This window comes from Enhydra lutris, unplaced genomic scaffold (assembly GCF_002288905.1).
Source record: "Enhydra lutris kenyoni isolate GAN:26980312 unplaced genomic scaffold, ASM228890v2 scaffoldscaffold55, whole genome shotgun sequence".
NCBI classification, from domain to species: Eukaryota; Metazoa; Chordata; class Mammalia; order Carnivora; family Mustelidae; genus Enhydra; species Enhydra lutris.
Genome location: NW_019154139.1, coordinates 2,975,041 through 2,992,810, shown reverse-complemented (window position 1 = coordinate 2,992,810; position 17,770 = coordinate 2,975,041). Strand labels below are relative to the sequence as shown.

At 50.5% G+C, this 17,770-nt stretch overlaps 1 protein-coding gene across 3 annotated transcripts in view; it reads left to right on the top strand.

The window, feature by feature from the left end:
- Positions 1-17,770, top strand: part of LOC111157619 (TBC1 domain family member 22A) — a 299,219-nt gene that overhangs the window by 68,468 nt on the left and 212,981 nt on the right. For all 3 annotated transcript variants that reach the window (XM_022519197.1, XM_022519195.1, XM_022519194.1), the window contains one exon: positions 15,481-15,551. In XM_022519197.1, the coding sequence (XP_022374905.1) occupies positions 15,481-15,551 (71 nt within the window). The remainder of the gene's footprint in view (positions 1-15,480; positions 15,552-17,770) is intronic.

Genomic DNA, 17,770 nt, shown 5'->3' with positions numbered 1-17,770 from the left:
GGATCTTTTCCTGGGCGAGTGATTCCCGGGCTGGTGACCCTAGTACGCTCCGCTCCCGTGATGCAGGACAGCGGCCACAGCTTCCGGTCGGCCTCGCCATCCCGAGGGTCAGCAGTGCTCCGCGGGCGCCCTTGCTGTTGGTCACTTTCCGTGCAGTGTCCGGTAGGTTACACGGGCTGCCCAGCCCTGCACTGTGGGCTTCGTGCGAGCTGACCGCCCGTCCGTAGGCCCGTGTGAGCGTCTGAGCACGTTACGTTGAAGGTCGGCTGGGCTGAGCTGTGATGCTTAGTAAGTTTGGTGTATTAAGTGCATTTTCAACTTAGATTTTTTTTTAAAAGATTTTATTTATTTACTCGACAGAGAGATCACAAGTAGACAGAGAGGCAGGCAGAGAGAGAGAGAGAGGGAAGCAGGCTCCCTGCCGAGCAGAGAGCCCGACGCGGGACTCGATCCCAGGACCCTGAGATCATGACCCGAGCCGAAGGCAGCGGCTTAACCCACTGAGCCACCCAGGCGCCCCTCAACTTAGATATTTTTAAGAGATGATAGTTGCGTTGGGCTGTAGCCACATCCATTGTGAGTCGAGGAAGATCTCTAAGTAGAATCATGTAATGTGTGGCCTTTTGAGAATGGCTTCTGTCAGTTCGTGTAATGCTCTCAAGGCTCGTCCACGGGGTAGCAGGTGTCCTGCAGGTTTGTTTTTCTTTTTTTGTAGAATAATAGCGCATTACCTGGACGGGCCACACTTTATTCGTCCGTGCGCCCCCTGGTGGATGTTGGGAGTATTTCCGCGTTTCGGCTGTTAGAAGCGCTGCTGCCATCAATGTTCTGTGCGTGGTTCTGTGCGGACGTGTTCTCGCTCCTCTTGGGGTGGGATGCTGGGTCCTCTGCGGACTCTGTGTGCCTTGGGGGAGTTCCAGTTTTCCCGCATCGTTCACTACAGCGCCTGCGTGGCTGCCGTGTAGCATCGTACCATGGTTTTGATTTCCCTGATGGCTGACGATGGTGAGCACCTTTTCTTTTCTTTCTTTTTTCCAAATTAAAAAAAAAAGTTCTAGTTAGTTAATTTACAGTGTAATGTTGGTTTCAGGTGTAGAATTCAGTGACTATCACTTACACAAGTGCCTTCCGTAATGCCCTCCCCCCTTCTAGCCCACCCCCCCTCCCTCAACCCTCAGTTCGTTCTCTTCAGTTAAGGGTCTCTGGTGGCTGGCTTCCCTCTTTTTTATTTTTTCCTTCCTCTGTGTTCATCTGTGTTCTTTCTTAAATTCCACATATGAGTGAAGTCGTATGATAATAGTCTTTCTTGATGGACTTATTTCAGTCAGCATAGTGCATTCCGGCTCCCTCCACGTCGTTGTAAATGGCAAAATTTCAGTCCCTTTGATGGCTGAGTAATACTCCAGTGTGTGTGTGTGTGTGTGTGTGTGTGTGTGTCTGTGTACACACACTGCATCTTCTTTTTCCGTTCGTCCGTCAGTGGACACTGGCTGTACGTGGATTGACTGTTGTGGGTCACGCGGCTGTAAACATGGGTGTGCAGGTGCCTCTTGAATCAGTATTTTTATATTCCTTGGATAAATACCGCGTAGTGCGATTGCTGGGTTGTAGGGCAGCTCTCCTTTAACTGTCCGAGGGACCTCCATCCCGTTCTCCACAGCGGCTGCGCAGTTGGCATTCCCACCAACGGTGCAACGAGAAATGCACTTAACTGCACTTAACTGTTAAACTTTCTCCGCATCCTCGCCAACATCTGTCGTTTCTTGTGTTGTTGCTTTTAGCTGTTCTGACAGGTGTGGGGTGACATCTCATTGTGGTTTGGATTTGCATGTCCCTGATGGCTAGTGACGTCATGCAACTTTTCATGTGTCTATGAGCCATCTGGATGTCTCCTTCGGAAAAATGTCTTTGTGTCTTCTGCCCATTTCCAGACTGGATTATTTGTTTTTGGGGTGTTGAGTTCGATAAGTTCTTTACAGATTTTGGACACTAGCCTTTCCTCAGAAATGTGGGCTGCCGATATGTTCTCCTGTTCCGTGGGCTGCTTTCAGTTTGTTGACCGCTTCCTTTGGCACACGCAGAAGCTTTTACCTGGGTGAGGTCCCCATAGTTCATTTTTGCTTGTTTCTCTCACTTCTGGCGATGTGTTGAGTAAGAAGTCATTATGGCCGAGGTCAGAGAGGCTGCTGCCTGTGTCTCCTCTAGGATTTTGATGGTTTCTTGTCTCACATTTAGGTCTTTCATCCATTTTGAATTTATTTTTGTGTCTGGTGTAAGAGAGTGGTCCAGTTTCATTCTGCATGTGGCCTTCCACTTTTCTCTACACCATTTCTTGAAGAAACTGCCTTTTTTCCCATTGGATATTCTTCCTGCTTTGTCGAACATGACTTGACATCTAATGGGTCTGTTTCTGGGTTCCCTATTCTGTTCCGTTGATCTGTGTGTCTCTTTTCATGCCAGCTCCGTACTGTCTCGATGACAAAACCTTTTAACAGAGCGTGAAGTCCAGAATTGTGACGCCTCCAGCTTTGCTTCTCTCCTTCAGGATTGCTTTGGCTATTTGGGGTTTTTGGTGGCTCCATACAGATTTGGGGATTGTTTCTGTTCCAGCTCTGTGAAACCTGCTGGTGTATGTTGATAGGGGCTGGATTACATGTGTAGATTGCTTTGGGTAGTATAGACATTTTAACAATGTTTGTTCTCCCAATCCATGAACCATGGACTGTTTTTCCATTTCTTTTTGTCCTCTTCAGTTTCTTTCGTAAGTGTCCTGGAGTTTTCAGAGTACAGATCTCCTAGCTCTCCGGTTAGGTTTACTCCTAGTTGTCTTGTGGTTTTCCGTGTACTTGTAAATGGGATTGACCCCTCAATTTCTCTTTCTGCTGTCACATTGTTGGCACCTAGAAATGCAACAGGTTCCTGCACAATTGATTTTATATCCTGCACCTTTGCTGAATTCGTGTATCAGTTCTGATTATTTTTTGGTGGAGTCTTCTGGGTTTTCTACATAATACAGAGTATTATGTCATCTGTGAATAGTGAAAGTTTGACTTGTTCCCTGTCAATTCGGATGCCTTTTATTTCTTCCTGTTGTCTGACTGCTGAGGCCAGTCCTGTGTTGAATAGTCGTGGTGAGAGTGGACATCCTCGTGCTCCTGACCAGAGGGGGAGGCTCTCAGGTTTTCCCCGTCGAGGACGAAATTAGCTGCGGGTCTTTCGTATATGGCCTTTATGACGTTGGGGTATGTTCCCTCTACGCCTCCTTTGTTGAGCATTTTTGTCAAGAAAGGATGCTGTATTTTGTCACACGTGAGCGTCTCTTCATGCTTGTTGGCTGTTAGTGTATACTCTGGGAAGAAATAGTCTATTAAATATTTTGGCCTGTTTTTAATCGGGTTGTATCTTTTTACTGATACCCAAGACTCTTCACATCGAATATCCGTTCCTTCTCGCCGGTCGCCTGGAGGATCAGGCTGGAGGTAGGGGGCTGCATGGAAGCTGGCTGTGGGCTTGCCGGCTGTTCCTGCGGCAGCCGCCCCCCACCGCCCCCCAGCTCTGCTGCAGCTGTGTGCATCCCTGGTTTAGCCTCGCGGGGCCCGAGTCCCGTGGTACGCATTTGCCGTGAAGCAGTCACGGGCAAGCATATTGTTGGCGTCCTTGTAGGAAAGCCTCGAGCCATCCCAGGTGCTTCCGCTGCTGATCTGCAGGAAGAGAAGTTTCTCTTGCAGGAGAACTGCCGATAGTGAGGACATGCCGAGCCGAGGACTGGGTCTGCCTTTGAGGGCCAGTGTGGCTGGACAGGTGGCCTTGAACTTTGCAGATGGGAGGGTCAAGCAGAAGCAGGACACGCACCAGAGAGGAGGGGAGAGTTGTTTTCCTGGCACTGCTGACAGAGTGACTTCTGCCTTGGTAGGATTTGTTTTCCCCACGGCGAATAAATTGGGTGTGTTCACTGAGGTAAATTATGAAAACGAAAGAAAGTAAAAGAAATGAAGAAAAGAATTGTACTTGGATACACGCAGCTGTGTCAAAACCAGCAAGACCAAGGAAGCCGTGGACAGCTGACAAGAAAAGCAGTGAGATTACCAGAACCCTTTGTGACGTAAAGACACACAGTACTGTACCGTGTTCCTTTCTGGTTCTGACTTGGCCAGTGTCTTCTGGTGAGTAAAATGCTTCCTGGAAATTTGTTCTGAAATCACGCGCGGGAGGAATCCTGTTCTGCCTAGGGAATGTGCTGGAGCACCTGTGAAGGGGAGAGGCGTTATTTGCCTGTTTTAATCGTAGGAGTGTTTTGTGTGGCAGTCAGTGGGGGTACGGAGCGTGGGTCTGACAGGGAAGGGGGATGGGAGTCTGTGGCTCCTTGTGGGGGGGCCGTGCTAGCCCAGGCCGCTCTCTTTGTGCAGGAGTACTTGAAAGCAAATAATACGCTTCTTTCTTAGAAATGTGTTTTATCTCATTTAAATAGCCTTAACTGTTAAACATGGTGCAGTTTCTAGAATAAAGAGCTTCTCTGTTTTAGTTTTTCAGTCCTTTTAAAGCATTTATCTTTTGGGGGTTTTGCAGCGAGCGGCACAGCCAGAGTCTAGAATGCAGCCGGCATGGCCGTGTGTTTTCTTGCCGGTGGCGTGCGGGTTCTTAGGTCTGTGAGCAAAAAGGAAATGGCCAGAGACCCCAGAGGGCCTGCCTGTCTTCTTCAGAACTCTCAGGATTGCAGGTACCCTTTACCTCTTGATAGAAGAAAGTCCCAGAAGGGTTCTTTCCCAGTACGCCAATTCTGCAGATTCGTGCAGTTGAGCCGCGCGTTGTTACCGCCTGTCTGCTCTGGAGGTGAAGGGTCAGCCTCTTCTCCTTCCCTCACTGTTTCTCGGACATCGGCACTCACTGTGACTCAGGTTCACGACTGAGCCGGGAGGACCTGTGGTAAACTGTCTCTTTCAGCCCAAAGTTGTTAATCTGGGGGGCGAGGCCCTGATTCCTGCCTGGGCGGGGGCTCTAACTGCCTCCTGTGCCTGGGAAGCAGGCCCCCCCCAGCTCTTTCTGGGGGTTCTGGGCCGTGGTTGGCGCCCCGCCCCCCCCGATTCTGCTTGGCCTCCCCTCTGCCAGTGGTGGGCTTAGCTTTCCCCATTCTGGTGAGCTCCCACCCTCGCTGCTTTCCATGGTTCTGAGTCTTCAGTCTTTCCAGAAGCAGCTCCTTGCTGCTGCTTGTCTGCTCTGTCTCCTCTTTTGTGCCCTTGTCCTCGTTTGGGACCTTATGCCTTTACCGTCCTGTTGGTGAGGTCTAGGGTGCAGGCAGAGGGAAATCTAGGTTTTAACTCGGCTTCCAGGTGCCTCTCAAGCAGCAGCTCCCTGGGAGTCTCCCGATGTCACCCTTCTTTGCAGGAGAGGCCGTCTCTCCTTTGGCATCCCGTGTCAGCTTTATCATGTGGCACCCCTTCGCACGGGCGCTGTTGATTTCTTCCTCTCTACTTGCCCTTGAGCGGCTGGAGGGTAGGAACTGGGTCTGATTGTGCCTTCCAAGGCCGGCCTGGCTCCCGGTTGGTGGTAAGCACCGGTCGATGTTCACTGGGTAAATAAATGTGTGTGACGGACTCCAAGGAGGGCCAGTGTTTAAGTGGCCTTCTTCCCAGAGGCATCTTACACAGAGTGGGTGCTCGATAAGTGTTGGTCAAGTGGGCTGATTTATGAGACTCTCCTGGACGGTGGCTTTTAGGAACAGGAAACGTGCTTGCTTTGCAGACCCTTTTGCTGGTGAGTGCTCAGCTTCGAGATTAGATTCCCATTTAAGCTTAAGTGATTGCAATGTACATGCATTTCTTACTTTTATTCCTGTTTCCCCCCGATTTTATTGCTAGAAAAGATTTTTAAAAATCAGGATTAAAACCAGTTAGAAAGAACTTTGTGTTAGGAAAACATAGCTTAAATTATGGGTTGATTTTTCTGTTATTCCTGGCTTTTCTGAAAAAGGTGCTTGTAGTTATGAGTCCTTTGCATGCACCATTTTGTGACAGATTTCTGGTTCAGTCTCAAATGTGATATTTTACATCCAATTAGGACGAATGAGTCCCAGTTGCTTCATGGTTTGGGTTCATGTAGTGCGCTGAATAATTACATCAGTAAGCATGACAGAAGCATCTTCTTGCGTTTGTGGAGTGTGTCACTGCTTACAAATGCTCTCCCATGTATTGTCTCTGTTCCTGGGGAAAATTCTGTGACTTAAGTGAGGCTGGTATTATTTTTTTTTTTAAAAGATTTTATTTATTTATTTGACAGACAGAGATCCCAAGTAGGCAGAGAGGCAGGCAGAGAGAGAGGAGGAAGCAGGCTCCCTGCTGAGCAGAGAGCCCGATTCGGGGCTCGATCCCAGGACTCTGAGATCATGACCCGAGCCAAAGGCAGAGGCTTAACCCACTGAGCCCCCCAGGTGCCCCGAGGCTGGTATTTTTAATTTGTTCTATGTTCAGAGGAAGAAATTGGAGCTCGGGAGATTAAGGGGACTGTCTGAGGCCACACAGGTTCTTGCTGGCCCCTGAACCCAGGTCCATGGAGTCCACAACCTGTGTTTGTTCGTCTGTGCTTGTCTGCTCCCTCTCTGCTTCATTCGGTCCTCGGTGTAGGGGGAGGGCCTGCTGTGGCCGTTTTCCAAGTGGGAATTTTATTGAGAAGTAGACCCCTACAGAAGAGATGAAGATGGCATTATAATATTGGTGTTTTTATCGAAACTTTGCAAAATTTTAATTTTCAGAAAACAAGTTCTCTATTGTGGAAGGAAGACATGCTCTTTATTTCTCATTCGCTTTCTGCTTATGAAAGTTTTTCTTGCATTTCTAGTGACTTTACAACATGATTCCAAGAAATACAGGGATAGGAAGCTAAAAGGAAAACCAAACACAAGCTTTAAACGGGAACACTCGGGCGGCTGGACTAAAAGGGTGGGAAGAGCTATGCCGTGCAAGTGCTAGTCATAAGAAAACTAATTTGTTTATAGCAATATAAGAAAAAAGACATTCAGAAAGAGACAAAGAGGGATATTTCATAATGGTGAAAGGTCCAGTTCGTTGAGTAGCTATACCTTTCCTAAAGGTATGTGTACTTAGTAATACAGCTTCACGATACATGAAGCAAAAATGGACAGAAATGAAGAGAGGAAGAGACACATTCACTATCACAGGCAGAAATTTTAGCACCTCTCCCTGGGTAGTTGATACAATAGGTAAATTAAAGCATCAACAAAGATGTGGAAGATATGAATCAGTAAAGATGTGAAAAATACTGCTGTCAGCCAGCTGGATCCACTGATTTATCCACCACGTGTAGACATAGACCAACTGAAGAAAGCACATTCTTTTCAAAGACATGTGGCACATTCACTGGATAGACCATATACCTGCCCTGCCAAAACTAGTCATAATAAATATCGATGGACTGAAACAACACCATGTTCATCTGACCAGATGTTTTAATTTAGAAATCAGTGTAGCAATAAGATACCCAGGAAATCAGCAAATATTTGGAAATTTGTCCGCGTACTTTGGAGTAACTCATGGATCAAAGAAATCACAAGTAAGAATCTATGTTGAATTGAGTGATAGTGACAATACCTTATGAAAACCTGTGTGCTACTGGTGAAGCAGTGCCTGGAGGGAAGTTTATGTGTTTAAATGCCTATCTTAGAAAGAAATAAAGGCTTTAAATCAATGATCAAAGCTTCCACTTTAAGAAGCTAGGAAAAGAGGAGGAAATTAAATGAAACCAAGTAAAAGAAGGGAAATAAAACAAGGGTGGAAATCAGTAAATTGGAAAATGGACAAACAGAAGGAAGAATCAAGAAAATCTGAAGTTCATTTTTTACAAAGATCAATGAAACTTCTAGTTAGATTTGATCAGTGGAAAGAAGAGAAGACACAAATTGCAATATCAGAAGTGAAAGAGGAAACATCAGTACAGACCCTACAGATATTAAGAAGATAATAAGGGCACATTATTTGCAACTTTATCCCAGTAAATTCAAGAACTGACACAAAATGGACATACTCCTTGAAACACATGACCTAATAAAACTGATACCAGAAGAAAAGGAAAGCCTTAGTATGCCTACATCAATTAAAATTTTTTTTAAAGATTTACTTATGTATCTTTGGAGAGAGAGAGAGAGAGCAGGGGAGGGGCAGAGGAAGAGAATCTCAAGCAGACTCCCCACTGAGTGCAGATCCAGATGTGGGGCTCGATCTCAGAACTCTGAGATCATGACCTGAGCCAAACTCACAAGTCCGAGGCTTAACCTTAGGTGCTCCCTAAAAAAATTTGTAACAAAAAAACCCTTCAGGGGCGCCTAGGTGTCTCAGTCAATTAGGCATCCGAATCTTGATTTTGGCTCAGGTCATGATCTCAGGGTCCTGAGATCAATCTTGACATCGGGCTCTCCTCAGTGAAGAGTCTGCTTGAGGATTTCTCTCCCTCTCCTTCTGCCCCTCCCCCTGCTCGTCCTCACTCTCAAATAAATAAATAAATCTTAAAAAAAAAAAAAGGCTTTCATACGAGGAGAGTATCAGGGTTAGATGGTTTTCCTAATAAATTCTATCAAACATTTAAAGAAGAAATAACACCAATTCTCCAAAAGCTGACTCAGAAAAAAGAGGAAGAGAAAACCCTTCTCAACTCATTTTCTTAAGGCCACATAACCCTAATAGGAAAACCTTACAAAGACAGTATGAGGAAAAGAAGCTAGAAACCAATATCCCAGATGAATATAGACAAAAAATTCTTTAAAAATATGTTAGTTGACTTTTGCTTCAACCATGAATGATGAGTTGCCAAAGGAATTGCTCTTCTGTCGTGGATAAGTAGAAACTTGGATCACGTATGAGAAACAGCTGTTGTCAGGCATTGCGTCGTAGACCGTGCGGAGCTGTGACCCCTGGGAGAAGGTAACACACCAGGTGGATTTCACATTCGCTGCATTGGTGCTTGGAAGCAGTTTCCAGGCTGCAGCCCAGGAAGGGAACAGAAACGGAGACAGACTGTACGGAGCCCATGCTGGAGAGCAGAGTGTTCCTTCCGAGACAGAGCCCACATACCTGCGGGGGGCGGGGGGGGGGCATTAAGTCCTTGGTGGAGTGCTGGCCTGTTCGTGAGTGAGGTGACAGTCCGTGAGGCAGGGGAGAGCGTCCCCAGAGCTCACGGAGGCGTGGCCGCTGGGTATCGCTGGCCATCGCTTGCTGCAGGAACCGGGAACTGGGAGTCGCTCTCGCTACCAGCTGAAGGTGGGAGAAACCCAGTGTGCCCAGGACCTCAGCGCTCTGCAGGGGGCTAATGCCAGACAAAGCAGCCTCCAGGGCAGGCGAGTGCTGAAGAAGACCCAGCGCTCGCTGCAGGAACTGTGGGCCGGAGCCTGGTGAACGAGGTGTATGGCGACTTGAGGGAGAAAACCCTTCTCCTCCAGTGTCCCTCCTTCTCTCTGTACTGAAAAGGATGATATCATGCCAGGCGGCCAAGGAGAAGTATTTACAAGTCCCAGTTCCATATCGCAGAGGCAATAAATCGATAACTGGCACACCTGGCATTCAATAATAAAAACCCCAGGCATGCAATGAAGCAGGGAAATGTGATCTAGAAGCAGAAGAAAAATGTTATTGGTAACAAATAAGCTGATGAGCAACTTAATAAAAAGATGGGTAAAAGATTTCAAGATAAGCATCATAGAAGCTATAGAAGTGTCCAGAAAGCACACGAAAATCAGTTGAACGCCAACATCATTAGTCATCTCAGAATTGGTAATTAAAATGATAACGAGATGCCTTCTTAGAATGGCTAACATGAAGAACAGACAGCTCTGGATTTTGACCAGGATGTGGAGCAGTTGAAGCTTTTATACATTACGGGTGGGAAGTGCAAAATGGTACAAGCATTCTATAGGCCCATGTGGCGGTGTTTTATAAAGGTAGATCTGTCTCTGTCCTGTGGCCAGCAGTTCTGCTCCTTCATGTTTGCCTCGTAGACATGGAAACACAGACCCACACCACACAAGACCGCAAGAGTGGCGGTAGCTGCTTCAGCATAGGAATGACCCAGCTGTCTGTGAGTACTCAAGCCGGCGTGATGCGCGCCTGGTGTAGAGTCGCATTTGCGCTTGTAAGGAATGAGTCGCTGGTACTTGCAGCATTGCGACTCTGACATTTTTTGGGCAAAAGAAGCAGGCTAGCAGCAGGTACATTCTGTAAGTACTACTTGTATGAGTTTTAAGATCAGGCAAGGATAATCTATGGTGATCGCTATCAGGAAGGAATTAACTTGGAGTGGGAGCAAAGAATTACAGAAAAGGGTAATAGAAATGTTCTGTATCTTGTTTGTGGGGCTAAATTCTTCTATTGCCTATAAATTATATGTCAGTTAAAAAAATATGAGCCCCCCCCCTCCCCCCCGAAAACCACATCTGCAGGGGTGGAGGAGAGAACCGGACGTTCCTCTCTCCAGCACTTACTGCCAGGCTATGGCAAGGCTCTGCCTCAGGACACAAAAGAAGCAGAATCATGGCATCTGACCTGCAGAAACTCATAAGCCGCTTCTGGACGTGAGATCGGTGCTCAGACACGGCACTGAACGGGGGTCAGGTGGGCTGGTCCCAGGTGTTCCCAGTGCTAGCAGAAGAGGGGATTGGGTGAGGCCTGAGTTGTCAGGAAGGCTTCATAGATCCAGCAGAGGCTGAGCTGGGCCTGGCAAGTTGGGTGGATTTTGAAGAGTTGGAGGTCAAGTTGGAGACGTCACGGGAACTCTAGCTCTATGGGAACATGGTAGGGTGTGCAATGGAAAGTACTTCTTCCGCTGCCCTTGAGCCGTTCTCTGCATCCCTCCCCCAAGGCTGGCTGTGCTTCCAGGCTCCGGCGTGCACGTACAGAAGGACTCGGTGCAGGGCCCCGGGCGGGCTCAGTGGGCTGAGTGTCCGACTCTTGATTTCCGCTCAGGTCATGATCTCAGGGCCCTGAGACTGAGCCCCAAGTCGGGCTCCGTGCTCAGCACGGAGTCTGCTTGTCCCTCTCCCTCTGCCCTGCTCCCCTGTACGCTTTTTCTTCTCTCTCGTAAATAAAATCTTAAAAAAGTACTCAGCGCATCTGCACTCTCTCGCTCATCTTCACAGACTGATTTATTTACCCAGGAGAGCACCTGTGCTTCTCCGCGACGGCGTTACAGTCCAGTGTGCGGATGTAACGGTGTTTTAATCATCCCCTGTTAATGGACACTCTGACTGAATCTCGTTTTTCCTAAGACAAGGCTCAGATGAGCACCCTGTGAGTCATCCCTTGCAGATGTCCTTGGGGAGGGGATTTCTTCAAGGGAAGCTGCCTCTCAGACGTTATGCACCTTTCCACATTAACCAGCCAGGGGACACCGGGGCGGCTTAGTCGGTTAGCCGTCTGACGTCTGGTTTCGGCTTAGGTCCTAATCTCAGGGTCAGGAGTTGAGCACTGTGTTGGGCTCCCTGCTGGTGTGGAGCCCACTGAAAACAAAAAAAGAAGAAACAATTCGAGCAAGAAAAAGTTCTCTTCATATGCATTCTGACCAGACGGAGAGAGTAGCTGCTCACCCCAAGGCTCATCAGTACTGGGTATTGCTCATTTGAAACTGAATGTAATTTATGACAGATTTTTTTGTTCTAATGATGTAGTTCTTTAATCACCATTGAGAGTACGTGCCCACGAAGATCGGCGTTTCTTAGGAATGGCTGCATGTATTAGCCATGTCTAGTTCCTCTTTTGTGAACTCTCCGTTTTGTGTAGATGGCTCATTCTCTTTTTTGTGTTCTTCCTATATTAGTGATGTGCACTTTTTCATATTGTACGTTGCATGTATTTTTCAAATCTGTCATATTTAAAAAGATTTTATTATTTATTTGAGAGAAATTTATTTATTTCAAGGGGGGAGAGGCAGAAAGGGAGGGAGAGAGAGAAGCAGACTCCCTGCTGAGCAGGAGCCCAACATAGGGCCCAGTCCCAGGACCCTGAGATCATGACCTGAGCCGAAGGCAGATGCTTAACTGACTGAGCCCCCCAGGTGCCCCAAGTCTGTCATTTTTTTTTTTAACATTATGTTGGCTTTCACCATAGTCATTTCAAAGTTTCATACAGTTTGTTAACCTTACCTGTAGTTCTCAGATACGTGACTTGCCGGGAAGGCCCTTCTCCCATCAGAAAATAGCAAAATACTCCTCTGTGTTTTCTTGTGGTATTTTAATCCCTCCTTCACACACACACGCGTCCACGTGTACACACGTGCACGCACACGCGCTCCGTTTAGGTCTTTGGGTCTTTACTTGCTTGGAAATAGTTTTCGTGGGAAGACTCAGGGTCCCATTTTCTTTTCCGGAGACCGACGGTGTCCTGCTTGGACGAGCCCTCGATTTGAGAGGCGGTGGGACTCCTGCGTTGGTGCAGGTGGATGGGCCGTTCGTCTGCGCCCTGAGCTCCCGGCCTGGCCTCGCCCCCCTGGGCTGGGCTTTCAAACGCTGCGGCCCTCGCCCGCTTGCGTTGCGGGGGCACGTCCTGTCCCGCACCCTCCCCCAGCGTGACCGGCTGCTCTAGGCCTTTGCTCTCCCAGAGGTGCTTCGTGTCCCCTCGCCAGGCTGCAGGACACACACGGTACAGCCCAGCGGTGTCTCCCGGGCTTCGCGCCGGATGCCGAGAGCTTCCGAGTGGCAGTGGACAGCTCGTGGTGTCCGGCCCGGTCCAGGGGGTGGGTTTGGTCGCGGCTCTGCCGTGCGCGGCCGCCCTGCGAGCCGCTGTCCCCTCTGCCCCGGGCTTCGGAAGTGGCCCACCAAGTGTCTGCTTGTGACCACGGGCCCCTCTGATCCCTTCTTCACCCGGTGGCCAGGGCTTCCTGTCAGGTATCCCGTGGACTTGGGAGTGTCCCCTTCCGGTCCTGTTCCCGCAGTAATTTCTCCTCATCTGTGGGTCTTTTCTCAGTGGTCGTTTCCTCAGGGAAGGCTCCCCAGCCGGGCAGAATTTGCTTCCCGCCGTTGCCCTCCCGTCCTTCCCCGGCTTCTGTCTGGACACCGTCCTGCACCGGCTCGCAGTTCTCTGCGCGCCCGATGCCCTCGGGCCGCCGCGCCCTGACCGCTGCCCCCGAAGTTCTCCTTAGTGTGTGGGGGGGCTCGGGGTTTCCTGTGTGTCTCCACGCCCCGGTAGAAGCTTCCATTTGCTTTCTCTGGGAGTGTCCGTTTTCCGTCAAGCTCGGGTCTGTAACAGTGTGCTTGCTTTGTTGCTGGCGGGGGAGAGCGGTTGACTCGGGAACGTTCTGGTGTCGGCCGTCCTGCCCAACTCAGCCCCCATCGCCGCCTCCCTGCGCGGGCTTCCTCCGCGGGCCCCCATCGCCGCCTCCCTGCGCGGACTCCCTGCGCGGGCTTTCTCCGCAGGCGGTGCCAGGTGGGTGCAGCAGCCCCAGCCTCACGTCCCACCCTCACAGCCTGCCGAGGAAGCAAGAGATTGTCGCCCCCAGAAGATTTCTGAAGAACGAGGGGGCCTTTCTCCTCGGCGGCCCCCAGCTCCCCTGCTGTCTTCTCCGCGGCTCGGATCGGGTCCCAGGCCCATTGCGGGGCCCCTCGTGGGCGAGGGGAGGGCTCAGCTCTGCAGCAAGCCATCCGTTCCGGCTTCGGTGGCGCGTTCCGCGTCCCCTGGGCGGACCCCCTCAGTACCGGGCTGCGGGGTGGGGTGGCGGGGTGGGCTGTCACTCTGTGCGACCGGGGTTCTGCTAGGCAGGTGGAGGGGCAGACGGGCCTGGGGGAGAGTCTACACCGCACATCCAGCAGAACGGCCCCGTGACTTTCCCATCAACCCAGCCGAGCACCCAGATGAAACTAGGAGGCGTCCTGACGGGCGGCCAGTCCTTCATTCCCGGAGTAAATCGTGTGGACCCGTCTCTGAACATCTGGTTGTGCCCCGATCTGCGCGGATCTCGTTTTGGACCTTTTGTCCGTATTTATGAGTGAGACTTGTCTGTGTCACAGGAAGCCCTTTTAGTAATGGGAGTGAGTAGAGTGGAAAGATTCTGGGATGTGAAGGTCACTCAGTTCCTGGGCCACTGTGGCCGCGTCACCTAGCCTCTCTGAGGCTGCTCCTCAGTGACACGGCGGGGACAGCCCTGATGGACTCGGGCTGCCGTGGGGAGCACACAGCACCCGCGAAGGCAGCGGGTTCACGCTGAGGCTGGCACAGATCCAGAGCTCCGTCCCGGACGGGCGTTCAGGGTGCGTGTTTGTGAGCTGCTTCTGGGAGGAGACTGGGTCGGAGAACGCTAACAATGGAGATTCCTCCCGGCTTTCTTCCTGTAAAGCGTAATCAGAAACAGCCTTGTGCAGGAGGAGAGGCCCTGGGAGCATGACGGTAAACATTACATTATTGGTGTTCAGATATTAGGTTCCTGCTTTTCATAATATCCTCAGGGTGCGGGGGAAGATCGCTGTTTTCCGAGATTCCACTGTAAAGTGCGAGTTATTGCTGGTACCGTCCCCCGATTATTCTGTACTTATTTTACTTAGTCTGTAGTAATTGGAAAAAGATTAGATGTCAGGACTTTGTATTTTGTTGATTATATTACCAAAGTCTCTTTAATCGTTTCTTTTATGCCTGGCATTAATCATGAGCTCCTGTTAGAAGTGCCTAATGGTGGATTCCTAACTTCAAGGAAAGAAGTAATTACTTCGGCGTCTGTGGGATTGACTGGGTGTTGATATACCTGCAAATTGAAACGTGTTCTCTAGCCGTTCGGGGCACCGGGCTGAGACACTGGGGAGGCACAGAAGGTCCGCCACACTGCACGGGCCGGTCCCCTCACCACTGTGTCCGGGCTGAGCCCTCTGGTGCCCTTGGGCGGCTCCACACCGGCGGCTCTGGGCCCCTGTGCCCCTGGCCAGCCCCGCCCCGCCGTGGGTACTTGTGGGGACACTGTATTAGTCTACCTTGAACCACATGGTGCAGCGTGAAGACAAGCGTATCTCCGTGACACAAGCTCTTCCAAAAGCAGCCCCAAGCAAAGCACCTCGTGTTCGCAAGCAGTGAGTGGTGAGAGGGAGATGGGGTGCAGGAGCAGGGAGCACTGGGCGGGTGTTGGCGGTGGGGACAGGTGCTCATGGGGGCAGAGGGAGAGAAGTAGTGGGAGGGAAGGAGTGGGTGTGTGGAGGGGAGCCGTGCCCCTGGGCCTCAACTGCCCCAGGGAGGAGGGTGTGCGGTGCCTTACCTGTCCCATGGTGGCTCCGGGGACGTGTGCAGTGGCTTCAGTGTGGACACTTAGGTCCGCTGGGGTGGAGGTCGCTCGGCGTCTCTGGCGTACTGGGAAATGTACGAGGAACTTGAAATCCTTCTCACTTAGCCTCGCTCTGGTTTCATTTACGAGGCCCCTGCTGCCCCCGGAACACTGACGGAGCGAGTCCAAGCCTTGTGGGGAGTTCGCTGTTCGTAAACCTTGTTTTCTTTGTCCTTTTCTCGTCCGCAGAGGAATTACGGAAGTTGAGCTGGTCCGGAATCCCAAAGCCGGTTCGTCCGATTACCTGGAAGCTGCTCTCAGTAAGTGTCCCGGGGCCTCCCACGGCGCGGCCTGGCCCGGGTGTGGCCCTCACCCTCACCCCGTCTTCGTGGCAGCGACCCGGGCCTTTGCCTGAGCTCGGGTGACATTTTCCATCCTTTGCTTCATTTCAGGCTTGGTTTGACAAGGCTGGCGGAAAATGAGGATAAGTAATTATTTGTGACAGCTGTATTCTTTTTCTCTGATTTTATTATTCTAAAAATCTTTGTAATATTTTCAAACCTGTGATAGAGAAAGGATTCATCTTAGAAGACTTTTTTCATTCTTAGGAATCCATCACAGTGCAATATGTTTGACCAATTTTTTTGTTTTTCTAATGTACTTTAGTAGGGATGTAAGGGGAGAAATGGATGCTTAAGTGTCTGTGTTTCCATGATGGAGGCTGGGGTTCCGGCTCCTTACTCGGCTCTAAACTGCCCGACTGTGGAGACGGCTGGAGAAGGCCCGGTGGGCGGCTGGGGTGGCTGTGGTCTTCACTCGGGTTAGTACTGGAAGTGAGCTTGGCCCTGCTGAAACTTGGGAGTAGTTTATTGACAGCATTCTTCCCTTTCCTTTTTTAAATCATTTTTGGAGCTAAATCAGTGGGGAACTCTAAGTGTTTACTCTGAATTGGGTCTGACTTCCAGTGTTTAAAAGACTTTCTTGCTAATGAGTCTTAATAAATTTGCAGCTTAGTATCTCGTAATCCTAAATGCAGATGCCTCTGAATGGTGAATATTTTACTGATTAAATATTCTCTTGCAATTAAAATTAGACCTGCTACAATTGCTTATGTTTCTGTTTGGTGTCTGTTATTTTAAGCATTCATATCTACTTTTCCAAATGTCCTCTACGATAGCTTATGAGCTTTTTTTGGTAGAGCTGTAGGAAGTTTTGACGATAATTTGTTTAAGAGCTTATAGTGCAGTTTTGTGTGTTCAGGTTGTGCTGCCTCTGGGTGGGAAGCCTTCACGAATGGTTCTGTCCCGTTCCTTTCCTTCGGTTCTCATTCTGTCTGCATCGTCCTTGAGCTGCCCTGTGTGCGATGCCCAGCGGCCGGCTGGGCAAGCGCGCGACCTGGGATTCAGTAGGCAGGGGAGCGGAAGGGGGAGGAGACGGACGCTCCACTCTGTTGGCCTGAATGGGAGGGCGGGTGCAGGTGGGCAGCATCTCTCCGGAGTGTTGGGGATGCAAGGGAAAGGACATCCGGGCATCTCAGGCACATGTATTCATGTAACCCGTTAACTGCAGGGGCCCCTTGCCCCGAGACAGAGGGGAATCAGATCCCAGACCTCCCTGTTAGGAGGGGCTGGGTCAGGTCTGGGCTGCAGTAGGGGCTGGGATGACAGGCTTGGATGACAGGGTGGGGATGCACGGGGCACAGGAGGGGAGGTAGGGTGGCCTCAGAGCAGGGGCGTGCATTCTGAGGCTGGGCTTCCCCTTCCCGGGGCCTGCAGGTGTTATAAGGTGGGAGGCTGGGGAGCAGGAAGGACAGAGATGAACTTGTCAGTTCTGGACCTCTTTTAGGCTTGGGTTGATGGATGAGTTAAAAAGAAGTATTGGGGTCCGTGAGCAAAAAACCTGTCTTTCCAGAGTGGCCCGGGGGCAGGGAGGGCGTCACCAAGAAAGGGAGTCGCGGTTCCAGGACAGTGCAGACTCCTGTGGATGGCAGGCCAGGCTTCTTGGGGAAGGTGGGCTGCTTCTGGAGCATCTCGAAGGATGTGTCGGTGTGGTTCAGTCAGGGAGATAGGGGAGGGCGTTCAGCCTGTGGGGTGCAGCTGGGGTTGGACAGGCAGGAGCCGGGTGAGCTGGCCTCCAGGCGGCAGGCAGCCTGCTTGGATGGGGCGGGGGTGGGGGAGCTAGGGACAGGAGCAGGTCAGGACGGGAAGGGCTTCAGTGAGGGGCGAGGAGGCTGTTTCTGGAGCGGGAGAGCCAGGAGCCTCTTGGAAGGTCTTTTGGCTGGTGCCTTCATTCGTTTGATCAGCATTTCTCCAGCACGTTCTGTGTCTTTGGCACTGTGTTTGGTGCTGCGAGAAAAGAAGGAAAGAGGATCAAGTCGCTGTTCCTTATGTGGCCTGCAGAAAGAGAGGGGGTTCCTGCCTTTATTTGTCTCCCCAGGACAGATTGGGGTTTCACCACATGGGAAGGAGCCCGTTCTCTCAGGAGAACTCTCTCCCTGCTCGCCCCGGGGCTCTTTCTGGGCCTTTTTGCTTGTCTCAGA